Source organism: Thalassophryne amazonica, chromosome 10, assembly GCF_902500255.1.
Source record: "Thalassophryne amazonica chromosome 10, fThaAma1.1, whole genome shotgun sequence".
Lineage (NCBI taxonomy): Eukaryota > Metazoa > Chordata > Actinopteri > Batrachoidiformes > Batrachoididae > Thalassophryne > Thalassophryne amazonica.
In genome coordinates this window covers 7,593,637-7,611,154 of record NC_047112.1, presented here as the reverse complement: position 1 = coordinate 7,611,154, position 17,518 = coordinate 7,593,637, and the positions used below count along the sequence as shown (strand labels likewise).

General features: G+C 40.4%; 1 protein-coding gene across 1 annotated transcript in view; it reads right to left on the bottom strand.

Moving 5' to 3' along the window:
- The window catches only part of tbc1d7 (TBC1 domain family, member 7), a 31,473-nt gene extending 16,124 nt beyond the window's left edge, over nt 1–15,349 (bottom strand). The window contains exons 1-7 of the mRNA XM_034179379.1: nt 15,073–15,349; nt 8,335–8,468; nt 5,459–5,539; nt 4,564–4,754; nt 2,436–2,573; nt 1,674–1,819; nt 1,369–1,498 (exon numbers count right to left, since the gene is read on the bottom strand). Of these exons, the coding sequence (XP_034035270.1) occupies nt 1,369–1,498; nt 1,674–1,819; nt 2,436–2,573; nt 4,564–4,754; nt 5,459–5,539; nt 8,335–8,446 (798 nt within the window). The 5' untranslated portion in view covers nt 8,447–8,468; nt 15,073–15,349. The remainder of the gene's footprint in view (nt 1–1,368; nt 1,499–1,673; nt 1,820–2,435; nt 2,574–4,563; nt 4,755–5,458; nt 5,540–8,334; nt 8,469–15,072) is intronic.
- Nucleotides 15,350–17,518: the final 2,169 nt, after the last annotated feature.

Sequence of the window (17,518 nt, the reverse complement as noted above, 5' to 3'; positions counted from 1 at the left end):
AATAAGCAGCATCGCTCACGCAACAACTTTAAATCTGCAGCGTCGCGTCACTCACATAACTTTAAAATAAGCAGCATCGCTCACGCAACAACTTTAAATCTGCAGCATCGCGTCACTCACATAACTTTAAAATAAGCAGCATCGCTCACGCAACAACTTTAAATCTGCAGCGTCGCGTCACTCACATAACTTTAAAATAAACTTTAAATCTGCAGCGTCGCGTCACTCACATAACTTTAAAATAAGCAGCATTGCTCACGCAACAACTTTAAATCTGTAGCGTTGCGTCACTCACTTTAAAATAAGCAGCATCGCTCACGCAACAACTTTAAATCTGCAGCGTCGCGTCACTCACATAACTTTAAAATAAACTTTAAATCTGCAGCGTCGTGTCACTCACATAACTTTAAAATAAGCAGCATCGCTCACGCAACAACTTTAAATCTGCAGCGTCGCGTCACTCACATAACTTTAAAATAAGCAGCATCGCTCACGCAACAACTTTAAATCTGCAGCGTCGCGTCACTCACATAACTTTAAAATAAGCAGCATCGCTCACGCAACAACTTTAAATCTGCAGCGTCGCGTCACTCACATAACTTTAAAATAAGCAGCATCGCTCACGCAACAACTTTAAATCTGCAGCGTCGCGTCACTCACATAACTTTAAAATAAGCAGCATCGCTCACGCAACAACTTTAAATCTGCAGCGTCGCGTCACTCACATAACTTTAAAATAAACTTTAAATCTGCAGCGTCGTGTCACTCACATAACTTTAAAATAAGCAGCATCGCTCACGCAACAACTTTAAATCTGCAGCGTCGCGTCACTCACATAACTTTAAAATAAGCAGCATCGCTCACGCAACAACTTTAAATCTGCAGCGTCGCGTCACTCACATAACTTTAAAATAAGCAGCATCGCTCACGCAACAACTTTAAATCTGCAGCGTCGCGTCACTCACATAACTTTAAAATAAGCAGCATCGCTCACGCAACAACTTTAAATCTGCAGCGTCGCGTCACTCACATAACTTTAAAATAAGCAGCATCGCTCACGCAACAACTTTAAATCTGCAGCATCGCGTCACTCACATAACTTTAAAATAAGCAGCATCGCTCACGCAACAACTTTAAATCTGCAGCGTCGCGTCACTCACATAACTTTAAAATAAACTTTAAATCTGCAGCGTCGCGTCACTCACATAACTTTAAAATAAGCAGCATTGCTCACGCAACAACTTTAAATCTGTAGCGTTGCGTCACTCACTTTAAAATAAGCAGCATCGCTCACGCAACAACTGTAAAATCTGCAGCCTCATGTTGCTCAAGTAACAACTGTATAATCTGCAGTGTCACGTTACTCACGCTGCACAGAAACCTGACCACGCCTTCTGCTTGACTGATGCCCATCAGCATGATCTTGTAGCTCAGCAGGATTTCCAGCACAACAAACACCAGGATTTTACAGGAGCCGCTGATCACTTTGTCCCAGACTCTAAAAGGACGATGATGACAACAGTTTGATTCAAAATGATGAGGAAATAAATAACCAGTGAACAAACAAACTACATTTTGACTTTCTGAAGTAATCATCGACAAATATTCAATTAAAATATAAATCATGTTCAATCTGCAGCTTTCAGGTATTGGTTTGTCATGTGACCTCTGACCTCTGTAGGCTGCATTCAGGCAAGTAGCCAGCAAAGCAGCGCCTGAACCAGAGGTTGTAGGGCAGCTGCGCCAAAGCACCGATGCTCTTCAGGTGGTTCAGCAGCCGAGGCTCCTCCTGGCTCAGGTAGTGCTCCAGACTTTTGGGCTGCACCAGATCACACAGAACTGTAAGGAACCACACACAGCACCGCAACGTTCTGCACAGAACTAACTGGAGCTGCGCTCAGAGAGCCAACAGAGTAGTTTCTTTTGATGTCGCACTGTGAAATAAACGTCAACCGAACTAGAACTTCAAAATAGTAAAATTCAAGTCTGATCAAACATTTCTGAAAGAGTTCTGGCATGAAGCCAACAATGTCTTGCAAGCGGTTTCACTTAAAAATTCAAACTTAAAGTTCACCAAAATGGCACTTCAGATTGTTGAAATTCAAGTCTGATCTAAACTGATTGAAACATGAACATTTTTCATATTTTGTGTGACCTTGAGAAGGGAACTCGCTGTATTCTAGGGCCCAATACACCACTTCCACACATTAGATTTAAATACAGAATATAAATTTTTCAGTTCAACTTTGACTTTGAATTTTTGAAGGTCAAAAATACCATTCTACATAATGTTCTCAAATATGAAAGAAATTTGATCTTTTTTGACAGTTATGAATAAAAACTCATTCAATGGTTCCAATATTTTTCTTAACTTTAACCTATGACCTTGAAAACTGAAAATTGTAGTTTACAGGCTGTTCTGTGCGAACACTTACGAGATGAGGGACAGAGTCGCCGAACTTTGTGTGAAACTGATTGACGAAACATTTGATCAGCCAATAGCAATCCACAGGATCATCAACGATCTCCTCCATAGCTCTACTGATGGCCAGGAAGTCTTCACTTTCTTCACCCTGAAAAACAACAACAACAACAACCTGAGCTGTATTCCGAAATACAAAACAGTGCAGAAGCTTCCCCCATCCCAAAACTTTCACAAATAATAAAGACAACTGTCACAAAATTTTACCAGCAAGATTGTTTAAAAACAGAGTCATCAGGAGATGGCATATCCCTCCGGTCCTCACAAATCAGTAATACGTGTTAGGGGATCTCCCAAGTACACCTTATGCTAAATAGAAATGAAATTGAGCAAGTGGTTCTTGAGCTATCGTGCTAACAACTGAAATACAGAGGGGATAATAAACAAAATGCTACAAATCTAAACCATGTCTGCAATTTTACAAGAAAATCTGCTCGAACAATTAAGCACTCATACAACAGACTTTTGTTTCAAGATCATTAGTACTGGTTTTCTTTTTAATATACAAATTTATTTTAGAAACAAATGCAAAGGGCCCCAACCAGTGATGCCGGTAACGCGTTACTCTAATCTGACCACTTTTTTTCTAGTAACGAGTAATCTAACGCGTTAATCTTTCCAAATCAGTAATCAGATTAAAGTTACTTCTCCATGTCACTGTGCGTTACTATTATTTTTCATTGTGGGTCAATAGCAGCATTAAACTTGGTCTGTGGGTAGGAGGTCAGGGTTCGACTGAACTGCCTACTTTAAGCGAGCTGTGAGCTTTTCATCCGCGGTTTTTTGCAGCTGCTCAACTCGTCCTCACCTCTTAAAGCGTGGTGATCAGCACACCTGCACTGAGCTTTACAAAGACATTTTTATACTTTTTTCCTCCTTTATTTAGAATTCTGAGCTGAGCCACTCTGTATCTGGTCGTTAAAAACAGCTGATCCTCCGCGATGGGTCAACAACTAACACTATTTTCCACTCAAATGCACCTAAACTCTCTTTCTGAGGACCACATGATGTGAAAACGCAATAAAACTTTCTTACCTGTAAATCTGGTCATGTTTTCTGCATAAATAAATGTTATCCATTCTTTGTGCTCAAACGCCAAAGCAGGGGCGAATCCAGATTGAATGGGGGCGTGGGGCAAGGATTTGCCCCCCCTCACAACACCCCTAGATTAAAGGTCCAGTTTTGAAGCCGTTTTTTTACTACAACTACTAATATTGCTTAAAATAATAATTTCGACAAGTAAAATGTTTAGAGAGAATTTAAATGTTAGAAAAATGTTAGAATTTAATAGTTACATTTATAAACAATGTAGGTTTGAAATTGCAAGTTTTACTGTTACAGTGCTGTCAACAGTTAAATATGAGGTCAAGAAAGAGGTCTTTATTTTACTTTTTATAAAACAAGTATTTATTTTCATTGAAGTCAAGAAAGGGTGACTATAAAGTGAGTTTTGGCAAAACAGGTATCATTGTCATGTTGAGGTGGCAGAGGGTTGTTGTCGGCAGCTGGGAAAAGTAACTAAAAAAGTAACTAGTAATCTAACTTAGTTACTTTTACAATTGAATAATCAGTAAAGTAACTAAGTTACTTTTTCAAGGAGTAATCAGTAATTGGATTACTTTTTCAAAGTAACTGTGGCAACACTGGCCCCAACACACCTCGACGATTTGGCATTTGTGAACTTGAAAGTAAACAGAAATGAAGAAAATATCCTCAATGAAGAGAAAAGGCAAAGGATAAACCAACAAGGAGGAAAGTAGAAAGGCAGAAATTTTGCAAGGAATAACTCCATTAATTATAAAAGATGAAGAAAAAATAAATCTAAGCTCAACTCTGCCAGATGGCACTTGGGAGACAAGCCTAGATGTCCATTAAAAATGGTGGCGGTTAAATTCCTACCCAAGCTGGATCCAAAACTATCCATTCAGGATTTGTTTCATTGGACGACTGAAGCACAACAGCTGCTCTGACACAAACGCAGGACAGGAAACCCCGTCAGCAACCTACGCCATGCTAGCAGAATCAGCTGCTTCCACTGGTTAGCCGGTAATACCCAGAGCCATCTCGTCCCTGCGTCTTACCGGGGGCGAGGTCTCGGAGCAGCGCGGCAGCACCTGGCTCTCCAGCTGGAACATGCGCAGGTAGATGTGGGTGGAAGGTGCTGAGGAGCTGATGTACCTCATCACCTCCAGAGCCTGCAGGATGTCCTGGTACTGCTCCTTCCTGTAGCCTCCCACCAACACGTGAGAGTCACTGTGAGGCGGCAGGATGCCTGAAGACAGACATCACACAGCGACAAATCAACAAATGTTTAAAATTCTGTTTAAAAAAGCTTAAACTAACCTTATTGGTTTCTTTAAAATACGTGTTTTATGCACCTCTCATCTTAGAAACAGTAAATCATGTTTCTACTGTTTTATTACTTATAATTATTACCATTTGTTATATATGTGTTTTTCTCTACAAAATATTTCCCCCAGCTACAGTTTTCCCACTCAGACAATGATGTTCAACTATCACTAGAGACAGGGGAGGAGTTTAAACTTGTTTTTGTAGGTCACTGCGCTGCACTTGTACAGATCTTGTGATGTCATAAGGCCAGCTCCTGAAACACCAGGAAAGTGATAAAGGAAAACATTCTGGTTCTCTTTATTTGTCTCCAAGTAAATTAAGTCTTGGTTTTTGTCCATTTATATTATAGTCAACATATTTCTATTCTTTTTATTATTATTAATATAATACCTCTTTCATACTGACCTCCCTACACACATTAAATAAACAAACATGCATAAAAATCAATGCATTACCACGTTGGCGCCATTCACCCGGAAATTGACAGCCATCTGATTACAAAAAGCTCCAGCTGTACTGATGATGATACGACTTAAAACAAAACCATGGAACATAGTGATGTGGTCTCACAGGGTGGATTTGACTCACTTGGACCCAGACTGGGTTAGTGAGTGTGCATCTTACCCAGCAGAACCTTCCACACGTGGATCCGATACATGGAGGGGAGGGGGAAGCGCTGACTGAAGGTGCTCAGCTTTTCCAGATCTGACAAGAGAGTAAACACAATGTTTACAGAATGAGACAGGCTGCCAAAGAAACAGAAAAAAAAAAAAAAAAAAAAACCACAAACACAAGAAAAGCAGCATTGTGGTTTCACTTTCTCTCAGAACATAAAAAACACCCGTCTAATCGGACTCTGATAGAATTTGTGTAGATTTTTGGTTTCACTGTATCAGAATGTTTGCTGAAAATCTCTAATAACAACAAGCAATATGTGATGAAATTTATTTCAAACCACAGTTCAGAAAATTAATGTAGAGGTCTGTAATTTTTTATCGTAGGTACACTTCAACTGTGAGACAGAATCTAAAAAAAAAAAAAAAAAAAAAAATCCAGTAAATCACATTGTATGGTTTTTAAATAATTAATTTGCATTTTACTGCATAAAATAAGTATTTGATCCCCTAGAAAAACAGAGCTTAACAACTGGTACAGAAACATTTGTCTGCCATTACAGAGGCCAGACATTTCCTGTAGTTCTTGACCAAGTTTTCACACACTGCAACAGGGATTTTGGTCCACTCCTCCATACAGATCTTCTCCAAATCTTTCAGGTTTGGAGTTTCAGCTCCCTCCAAAGATTTTCTTTTGAGTTCAGGTCTGGAGACTGGCCAGACCACTCCAGGACCTTGAAATGCTTCTTACGGAGCCCCTCCTTAGTTGCCCTGGCTGTGTGTTTGGAGTCATTGTCATGCTGGAAGACCCAGCCATGACCCATCTTCAATGCTCTTACTGAGGGAAGGAGGTTGTTTGCCAAAATCTCACAATACATGACCCCATCCATCCTCCCTTCAATACGGTGCAGTCGTCCTGTCCCCTTTGCAGAAGAGCACCCCAGAGTATGATGTTTCCACCCCCATGCTTCACGGTTGGGATGGTTTTCTTGGGGTTGTTCTCATCCTCCAAACATGGTAAGTGGAGTTGATTCCAAAAAGCTCTATTCTGGTCTCATCTGACCACATGACCTTCTCCCATGCCTCCTCTGGATCATCCAGATGGTCACTGGTGAACTTCAAACGGGCCTGGACATGTGCTGGCTTGAGCAGGGGGACCTTGCTGCCCTGCAGGATTTTAAACCACGACAGCCTCATGTGTTACTAATGTAATCTTTGTGACTGTGGTCCCAGCTCTCTTCAAGTCATTGACCAGGTCCTCCTGTGTAGTTCTGAGCTTTCTCAGAATCATCCTTACCCCACAAAGTGAGAGCTTGCATGGAATCCCAGACCAAGGGAGATTGACAGTCATCTTGTGTTTCTTCCTCTTTCTAATAAATAATCATAACAGTTGTTGTCTTCTACCAAGCTGCTTGCCTGTTGTCCTGTAGTCCATCCCAGCCTTGTGCAGGTCTACAGTTTTGTCCCTGGTGTCCTTAGACAGCTCTTTGGTCTTGGCTATGGTGGACAGGTTGGAGTGTGATTGATTGAGTGTGTGAACAGGCGTCTTTTATACAGGTAAAAAGTTCAAACAGGTGCAATTAATACAGGTAAAGAGTGCAGAATAAGAGGGCTTCTTAAAGAACAATTAACAGGTCTGTGAGAGACAGAATTCTTGTTGGTTGGTAGGGGGGGTCAAATACTTATTTTATGCAATAAAATGCAATTATTTAAAAATCATACAATGTGATTTTCTGGATTTTTTTTTTTTTTTTTTTTTTTTTTAAGATTCTGCCTCTCACAGTTGAAGTGTACCTACGATAGAAATTACAGACCTCCCCATTCATTGTAGGTGGGAAAACCTGAAAAACTGACAAGGGGTCAAATACTTATTTTCCCCACTGTATGTCATCTCTAAACCACTTTACTGTCATGGACAAACATGGAACCATTCACAGTCACTTTAGGGTCCCAGGGACCTCATGTACGAAGACTTGCGTGGATTTCCTACTGAAATAAACACAAAAATATCCAGATGTATAAAAGTGTGCATATGCATGGATCCAAACATGTTCCATTTGTACATCCCACTGTAACTGGAATTGAGCACACATGTGGCCATACCAAGCTGATCCCTTTCCATGCCCTATATGCAAACCATGTAAATTGGCCCTTGGAGCTGGGATTCCCTCTCCATTAGATCAATCAACATCAAAATAGGAAAGAAATTATACTGAGTGTGAGCTACAGATGATTGGAAATGACGTGGAGACATGCAGGGATAGTTTATTTGGTACCCTGTCAAACGGAATAAATATGAAACTCGAAAAAATGTTAGTGGGCACATGTGTCTGTGAGGGCATAAACGCTGTGAACTCAGAGCAGTGCACACAGTTATCGTCATTTGCAAGTAAATCCTCATGTTCCCTGAATACACGCTTACCTTGGATTGCACCATTTGTAAGGTCCTCTAACAACGCTAATGCAACCACTGTTAGTACCATTTTCCTTTCACTTTGCGCGTGCTTTTATATACATCCACATAATTACAAACGTGGGTGTGTTATTTGTTCATCAGTGTGTCTCTGATGTGCACATCACTCTGGTGATTTCTTGTTTTCACACTATTAACGATTCCCAGCATCACCTCTACATGTTGCCAGTGTTACGCTGTTGAAACATGCGTACGCCAGCCAGGATTTTTTTTTTGTGGCGCACCACACATTTCCACGGACATTTCACTTTTGATACATCTGAACGTTAGCGTGGAGACGCACGTACGCCACGTTTTGTGCATATGCAAGCTCTGTGCATGAGGCCCCTGATGTTTGGCAGTGGGAGGAGCCAGAGTACCAGGAAATAAAACACACAGCCACAGGAAGTGCTGAGAAATAGACCATTACCAACCAAGAGGGTTATCTTTGAGCAAGATTTCCAGTGATTTCTTCTCCTCTACTCCCCGGAAACCAACTTTCTCATAATAAGCCGAGCGAAAATTTCTCTGTGGGTCATCAGCCATATTGTGAGCTGGACAGCGTCACCTACAGAATGATACAAATACACAAGACTGTAAAGCCTAACATAGGACAAATAAACATGAAAGGGTTTGAATTTTCAATGGTTAATTCAGCCAGAATGTAAGTTACGCAACAGCTGATTCACAAATCAATTAATCATTGAGAGAATTATATTACCTTACAGCATTATAGACCAACAAAAACCTTTACCAGGCCATAAGTGTTTTGCTAAAAATGTCAATAAAAATATTAGCTTATTTGTATATTTTTAAATCACACTGGGGTGAGCTGACAACAGCACAACGTTAAAAACTACACTGTGAACAATAAGACAATAGTTACATTTCCGCTGTCAGCTTTAAAGGACATGGCTCATGTTTTTTAACTTCCCAGTTAGTAATTCAATTTTTTCAATTTTTTTTTTTTTTATATAGCGCCAAATCACAACAAACAGTTGCCCCAAGGCGCTTTATATTGTAAGGCAAGGCCATACAATAATGATGTAAAACCCCAACGGTCAAAACGACCCCCTGTGAGCAAGCACTTGGCTACAGTGGGAAGGAAAAACTCCCTTTTAACAGGAAGAAACCTCCAGCAGAACCAGGCTCAGGGAGGGGCAGTCTTCTGCTGGGACTGGTTGGGGCTGAGGGAGAGAACCAGGAAAAAGACATGCTGTGGAGGGGAGCAGAGATCGATCACTAATGATTAAATGCAGAGTGGTGCATACAGAGCAAAAAGAGAAAGAAACAGTGCATCATGGGAACCCCCCAGCAGTCTACGTCTATAGCAGCATAACTAAGGGATGGTTCAGGGTCACCTGATCCAGCCCTAACTATAAGCTTTAGCAAAAAGGAAAGTTTTAAGCCTAATCTTAAAAGTAGAGAGGGTGTCTGTCTCCCTGATCTGAATTGGGAGCTGGTTCCACAGGAGAGGAGCCTGAAAGCTGAAGGCTCTGCCTCCCATTTTACTCTTACAAACCCTAGGAACTACAAGTAAGCCTGCAGTCTGAGAGCGAAGCGCTCTATTTAGGGTGATATGGTACTACGAGGTCCCTAAGATAAGATGGGACCTGATTATTCAAAACCTTATAAGTAAGAAGAAGAATTTTAAATTCTATTCTAGAATTAACAGGAAACCAATGAAGAGAGGCCAATATGGGTGAGATATGCTCTCTCCTTCTAGTCCCCGTCAGCACTCTAGCTGCAGCATTTTGAATTAACTGAAGGCTTTTTAGGGAACTTTTAGGACAACCTGATAATAATGAATTACAATAGTCCAGCCTAGAGGAAATAAATGCATGAATTAGTTTTTCAGCATCACTCTGAGACAAGACCTTTCTGATTTTAGAGATATTGCGTAAATGCAAAAAAGCAGTCCTACATATTTGTTTAATATGCGCTTTGAATGACATATCCTGATCAAAAATGACTCCAAGATTTCTCACAGTATTACTAGAGGTCAGGGTAATGCCATCCAGAGTAAGGATCTGGTTAGACACCATGTTTCTAAGATTTGTGGGGCCAAGTACAATAACTTCAGTTTTATCTGAGTTTAAAAGCAGGAAATTAGAGGTCATCCATGTCTTTATGTCTGTAAGACAATCCTGCAGTTTAGCTAATTGGTGTGTGTCCTCTGGCTTCATGGATAGATAAAGCTGGGTATCATCTGCGTAACAATGAAAATTTAAGCAATACCGTCTAATAATACTGCCTAAGGGAAGCATATATAAAGTGAATAAAATTGGTCCTAGCACAGAACCTTGTGGAACTCCATAATTAACTTTAGTCTGTGAAGAAGATTCCCCATTTACATAAACAAATTGTAATCTATTAGACAAATATGATTCAAACCACCGCAGCGCAGTGCCTTTAATACCTATGGCATGCTCTAATCTCTGTAATAAAATTTTATGGTCAACAGTATCAAAAGCAGCACTGAGGTCTAACAGAACAAGCACAGAGATGAGTCCACTGTCCGAGGCCATAAGAAGATCATTTGTAACCTTCACTAATGCTGTTTCTGTACTATGATGAATTCTAAAACCTGACTGAAACTCTTCAAATAGACCATTCCTCTGCAGATGATCAGTTAGCTGTTTTACAACTACCCTTTCAAGAATTTTTGAGAGAAAAGGAAGGTTGGAGATTGGCCTATAATTAGCTAAGATAGCTGGGTCAAGTGATGGCTTTTTAAGTAATGGTTTAATTACTGCCACCTTAAAAGCCTGTGGTACATAGCCAACTAACAAAGATAGATTGATCATATTTAAGATCGAAGCATTAAATAATGGTAGGGCTTCCTTGAGCAGCCTGGTAGGAATGGGGTCTAATAAACATGTTGATGGTTTGGATGAAGTAACTAATGAAAATAACTCAGACAGAACAATCGGAGAGAAAGAGTCTAACCAAATACCGGCATCACTGAAAGCAGCCAAAGATAACGATACGTCTTTGGGATGGTTATGAGTAATTTTTTCTCTAATAGTTAAAATTTTGTTAGCAAAGAAAGTCATGAACTCATTACTAGTTAAAGATAATGGAATACTCAGCTCAATAGAGCTCTGACTCTTTGTCAGCCTGGCTACAGTGCTGAAAAGAAACCTGGGGTTGTTCTTATTTTCTTCAATTAGTGAAGAGTAGAAAGATGTCCTAGCTTTACGGAGGGCTTTTTTATAGAGCAACAGACTCTTTTTCCAGGCTAAGTGAAGATCTTCTAAATTAGTGAGACGCCATTTCCTCTCCAACTTACGGGTTATCTGCTTTAAGCTACGAGTTTGAGAGTTATACCATGGAGTCAGACACTTCTGATTTAAAGCTCTCTTTTTCAGAGGAGCTACAGCATCCAAAGTTGTCTTCAATGAGGATGTAAAACTATTGACGAGATACTCTATCTCCCTTACAGAGTTTAGGTAGCTACTCTGCACTGTGTTGTTATATGGCATTAGAGAACATAAAGAAGGAATCATATCCTTAAACCTAGTTACAGCGCTTTCTGAAAGACTTCTAGTGTAATGAAACTTATTCCCTACTGCTGGGTAGTCCATCAGAGTAAATGTAAATGTTATTAAAAAATGATCAGACAGAAGGGAGTTTTCAGGGAATACTGTTAAGTCTTCTATTTCCATACCATAAGTCAGAACAAGATCTAAGATATGATTAAAGTGGTGGGTGGACTCATTTACTTTTTGAGCAAAGCCAATAGAGTCTAATAATAGATTAAATGCAGTGTTGAGGCTGTCATTCTCAGCATCTGTGTGGATGTTAAAATCGCCCACTATAATTATCTTATCTGAGCTAAGCACTAAGTCAGACAAAAGGTCTGAAAATTCACAGAGAAACTCACAGTAACGACCAGGTGGACGATAGATAATAACAAATAAAACTGGTTTTTGGGACTTCCAATTTGGATGGACAAGACTAAGAGACAAGCTTTCAAATGAATTAAAGCTCTGTCTGGGTTTTTGATTAATTAATAAGCTGGAATGGAAGATTGCTGCTAATCCTCCGCCCCGGCCCGTGCTATGAGCATTCTGACAGTTAGTGTGACTCGGGGGTGTTGACTCATTTAAACTAACATATTCATCCTGCTGTAACCAGGTTTCTGTTAGGCAGAATAAATCAATATGTTGATCAATTATTATATCATTTACCAACAGGGACTTAGAAGAGAGAGACCTAATGTTTAATAGACCACATTTAACTGTTTTAGTCTGTGGTGCAGTTGAAGGTGCTATATTATTTTTTCTTTTTGAATTTTTATGCTTAAATAGACTTTTGCTGGTTATTGGTAGTCTGGGAGCAGGCACCGTCTCTACGGGGATGGGGTAATGAGGGGATGGCAGGGGGAGAGAAGCTGCAGAGAGGTGTGTAAGACTACAACTCTGCTTCCTGGTCCCAACCCTGGATAGTCACGGTTTGGAGGATTTAAGAAAATTAGCCAGATTTCTAGAAATGAGAGCTGCTCCATCCAAAGTGGGATGGATGCCGTCTCTCCTAACAAGACCAGGTTTTCCCCAGAAGCTTTGCCAATTATCTATGAAGCCCACCTCATTTTTTGGACACCACTCAGACAGCCAGCAATTCAAGGAGAACATGCGGCTAAACATGTCACTCCCGGTCTGATTGGGGAGGGGCCCAGAGAAAACTACAGAGTCCGACATTGTTTTTGCAAAGTTACACACCGATTTAATGTTAATTTTAGTGACCTCCTGATTGGCGTAACCGGGTGTCATTACTGCCGACGTGAATTACAATCTTACCAAATTTACGCTTAGCCTTAGCCAGCAGTTTCAAATTTCCTTCAATGTCGCCTGCTCTGGCCCCCGGAAGACAATTGACTATGGTTGCTGGTGTCGCTAACTTCACATTTCTCAAAACAGAGTCGCCAATAACCAGAGTTTGATCCTCGGCGGGTGTGTCGTCGAGTGGGGAAAAACGGTTAGAAATGTGAACGGGTTGGCGGTGTACACGGGGCTTCTGTTTAGGGCTACGCTTCCTCCTCACAGTCACCCAGTCAGCCTGCTTTCCCGGCTGCTCGGGATCTGCCAGGGGGGAACTAACGGCGGCTAAGCTACCTTGGTCCGCACCGACTACAGGGGCCTGGCTAGCTGTAGAATTTTCCACGGTGCGGAGCCGAGTCTCCAATTCGCCCAGCCTGGCCTCCAAAGCTACGAATAAGCTACACTTATTACAAGTACCATTACTGCTAAAGGAGGCCGAGGAATAACTAAACATTTCACACCCAGAGCAGAAAAGTGCGGGAGAGACAGGAGAAGCCACCATGCTAAATCGGCTAAGAGCTAGTAGCTACGCTAAGCTAGCGGATTCCTAAAAACACGCAAAGTGAATAATGTGTAAATAATTTAGAGGTGATTCAGCAGAAGGAGTGCTTTAGTTAAGGCACGTAAAGATTACACTGGGAAACAAATCGTAATCTAGATAACTAGATCAATCTAACTGCGCAGATTAAACAGCTAACAGATACAGAAAAACACCGCTGTGCTCCGGAACAGGAAGTGATACAATACCGCAGGTGCATTTCCAGAAAACGTTGGCAATCCTCTGCATTTTTCAGTGTGTGACGTCCTAATTAGCAAAACAGAAACATCCCAGTGACTGACAGACAGAGGGAAACAAACCGGCTCCATCCAAAAATGAAGCTTCTGAGCTGCTGTTCGAAAGTGATGGCTTGTATTTACAGACAGAAGATGACACACTTCACCCCAAAACTCTTAACTTTTTCATCGTGTTGGATTTTGGAGCCTAAAGTGAGGTGACGCGCTGTTTGTGTGGATGCTGGTTTACTGAAGCTGTGGACATGGACGTGGGACATCTGACACTGTTTTCAACAGACTGCCTCCACACAGAGATGGATTTGTTATATTGAAAAAAGTCAGAAGACATTATTTCCAGGAGTTAATGGATGTTATTCCAGGAGTTAATGTTGTTAGCCGCGGCAATCTCAAACACGTGCGCGCTTCTTTGATTGTGTGAAGTTTACATTTGGAAATAATCCATAACACGACGGTGAGTCTGGCATGTTCAGCATTTTACATCATTTGTGTTTTGTGGCTAGATTTCTTTTTTTTTTTTTTTTTTTTTTTTTTACTTTGAGAGAGTGTAAATTTGGACCTGGAATGCATGTGTGCTGGGAAGCTCGCTGTGTGTGTGTGTGTGTGTGTGTGTGTGTGCGCACGTGTTGTGCAGCTGATGAGACGCTCTGTTCCCCCCAGCAGCAGATGTAGTTTTTTTACATTTTATTGATAACAACACTTTTAATTAACAACACAATTAATCGTGCACAAAGCTGAGCCTCCAACAGAGACTGTTACTGACAGGCTGCGTTTATGACTCGTGGCTGCAGGTGCACATCAACCTACTTGGAGCCACACGGATGGTTACTAACAGCATAAATCTAAATTGTTATGATTTTGGTGCAACATGTCCTTTAATCCTGTATGCACTGCATGCACATTTTTTGTCATCATTCAACATTACAACAACAAACAGTTTGAGTGAAACTACATTTAATGTCTTGATAGAAACGTGCTTTGCACAAATGAGAACTGTGTTTGGGAGGAAAGCCAGAAAAACAGCGGACTTTTCAGTTTTCTGAGGCAGATTTTGTGTGGACATGATTTGGATTAGAATAGGAATAACCCCCTTGTGTCTGATGATTTGCGGACGTTAATGCTGGATTTTTCGGTAAAGATCACAAAAGAACTTTTTTGTCTAAATTTCAAGAGTGGAAAGCAGAGAATCTTTGAAACATGAGAATAAATATGAGAGTAGCTGATTTTTCTAGTGAATTTTGTGACCTGGCAACATCACACATTTTATTTTTAAAAAATACCCAATATATTTAATTTTAGCAAACAGTGAAGCTAATTTTATATATTTTCTATCGTTTATTTTAAGGAGATTTTGTTTTTTTTTTTCTGAAACTGAATATTTAATTAAAAAAAAAAATTAATTTTATTTTAAATTTACCAAAAAAAAAATCGTTGTCTGTGATTAAAGGACACTTTATTATGCTGCTGTATCCGTTTTATACAATGCCACATAATAATAAATAAAAGAAAATCAAAATAACATTATCTGATAAAAATGAAATAAACGCGCGAACTTACCTTTTTCGGACGTTTTCAGGTAGTAGTCCGTGTCAGCGTTCCATGTAATAGTCTGGGGTCAGCTTTACTGTACGACAGAATGCGTTAGCTTGTGATAACTTTAGCTGACGAGTATTTTACCTACATCATTAATAACTAAACTACGAGTCAACTGCTTGCTGTTACATGAGCACTAACAACAATGTATCAAATAACTAAACAAAACAACCACTACCAGCAAACAAGGAGGACATCTTCTCGGCGGAACGTTACGTCATTTTCAGAGAAACATCACGTGATCAACGAAGGGAGCCGAAACGAGCCGAACACAACTGGGCTGAACCCTAATCTTATGCTGAGTTTTGGCTTCTGTTTTTTGTTATTCTCGGAAGGTTTTGTGTATGAATGCAATGCAAATTATGTACTTCACATTCTGCATACATGCTGGATTTCCAAAATAAACCAAATAATTCATAACTAAATAAATAATATACCCATTTGTTAGTTTGTGTGTTAGTTGTCATTTAAGTGTGTCAGAAATAAAAATGTTTGCAGTTTTCTTGATTGTTTTTATTTTTATTTTTTCCAGGAAGATAACGATAGTGGTGCAGCTTCGCTAAAATTGCCATAATTGTTCATTTTGTCATAAACTCACCAAATTTGGCACACATATTCTAAATTAATTATTTATTATTAATTATTTATTTTCAGATGTCGAGGCATCCTGGAGCTGACCTGTAATGACCTACAAGGGTCAATGAAAAATTGAACAGGCGTCAAAATTTAAAAATGTTCCAATCATATTGAAAGGTATACCATATTATTTGTGTGATCATAAAGATTCCAAAAAGGTATCGTTTGGACTATCTATGACTGAACATTATGGATTTATGGGGTTAAAACAGCAAAAAGGATGACAAAGGTAAATTTTAGTTATACAGGGTCAAAAGATGAAGTTGCTCCAATTTTGGTAAAAAGTGATGCAAATTATTAGTTAACAGGGTTTTATAAAGGAATACAGGGCCATATATAGGAATGTGAAAGGGGGGGTTCAAATCCTTGAGTTGAGGGTCCAGTGGGCCGCAGGGCCCCCGGTGGGGTTGAGGGGCAACGCCCTTGTGGGGGGCTCAGGGGGGCAAAGCCCCCCGAAGCAGAAGCTTTTTGAGGATTTCGAGGGGTAAAAACTACATAAATTTCATTTAAAACCCAAAATGTATCCATCCATCCATCCATTTTCTTCCTCTTTATCCGGAGTCAGGTCCAGCAGTTCAAGCAAAGCCGCCTAGACCTCCCGATCCACACACACCTCCCCCAGCTCCTCCGGGGGAACCCCAAGGCGTTCCCAAGCCAGCCGAGAGATGTAATCCTTCCAGCATGTCCTGGGTCTTCCCCGGGGCCTCCTCCCAATGGGACGTGCCCGGAACACCTCTCCAGCGAGGCGTCCAGGGGGCATCCAGAAAAGATGCCCGAGCCACCTCAACTGACTCCTTTCGACGTGGAGGAGCAGTGGCTCGACTCCGAGCTCCACCTCGGATTCCCAAAATGTATCATTTTAGGAAATACATTTTTATATACAAATAGTCCTTGCTTGGGATTGGATCAGTTGCCATAAGAACCACCCAGGAAGAACCAAGATAACATTAATGCAAACTTTATACCTGCCTGTCGGTTGCGAATGACGCAACCGACAGGCGTGAAAAAACTCACTCATGCGCACGAAGGTTCAAGCTTGGCTGATGCAAGCGAACATGATTCAAATCCATATAGTTTTTGCAAAAAATAAAAAGGTCGGATAGTTTTCTAACAGACCTCGTATTTAGCGGTATTAATATTCGTGATACATTATGAATATGTACGTATATGTACTTATGTATTAAAATAGCGGTATTTAATTTGGCGACCTTGTTTAACTCGCGAAATTCGCATAATAAATCCCACGCAAATATTTGCACCTTTACAGTATTTGCAACAGGAAGGAGAAGCTCCCTTTCTCAGCTTATACATACAAACATGTTTTTACAAACCAGAGAAGTGTAATTGTGTGTCTACATGGGTATTTACAAGCCTACTAATCTGTTTGATATCAGAGGAGAATAGGGACCAGGGAGCAAAAATTCTCAACCCCCATGGGAAAAGTTTATCTAGCAGTTTCCCCTTTCATCACTTAAGGGATTACTCTGGCAGAGGAAATTGAAACTTGAGGGTGTGTGATAATAGCTGTGTAACAGTTAGTGCTTGTTGCTTATTATCAATGAAAAGAAAATACATAATGTTGATATCCAGATCAGAAAAAAATCTGCAGAATTCTCTTTATATACGGGCATGGAATAGTTTGCACCATCTGCCATGCTTAGTTATCAGGTTACGGGGTAACATATGTCACATGTCATAGAATCCAATGGATGTCAACCTTGTTCGACCTTTACTTTGGAGACCAAACATTCAACACAGTCAAAACTATTTCTTT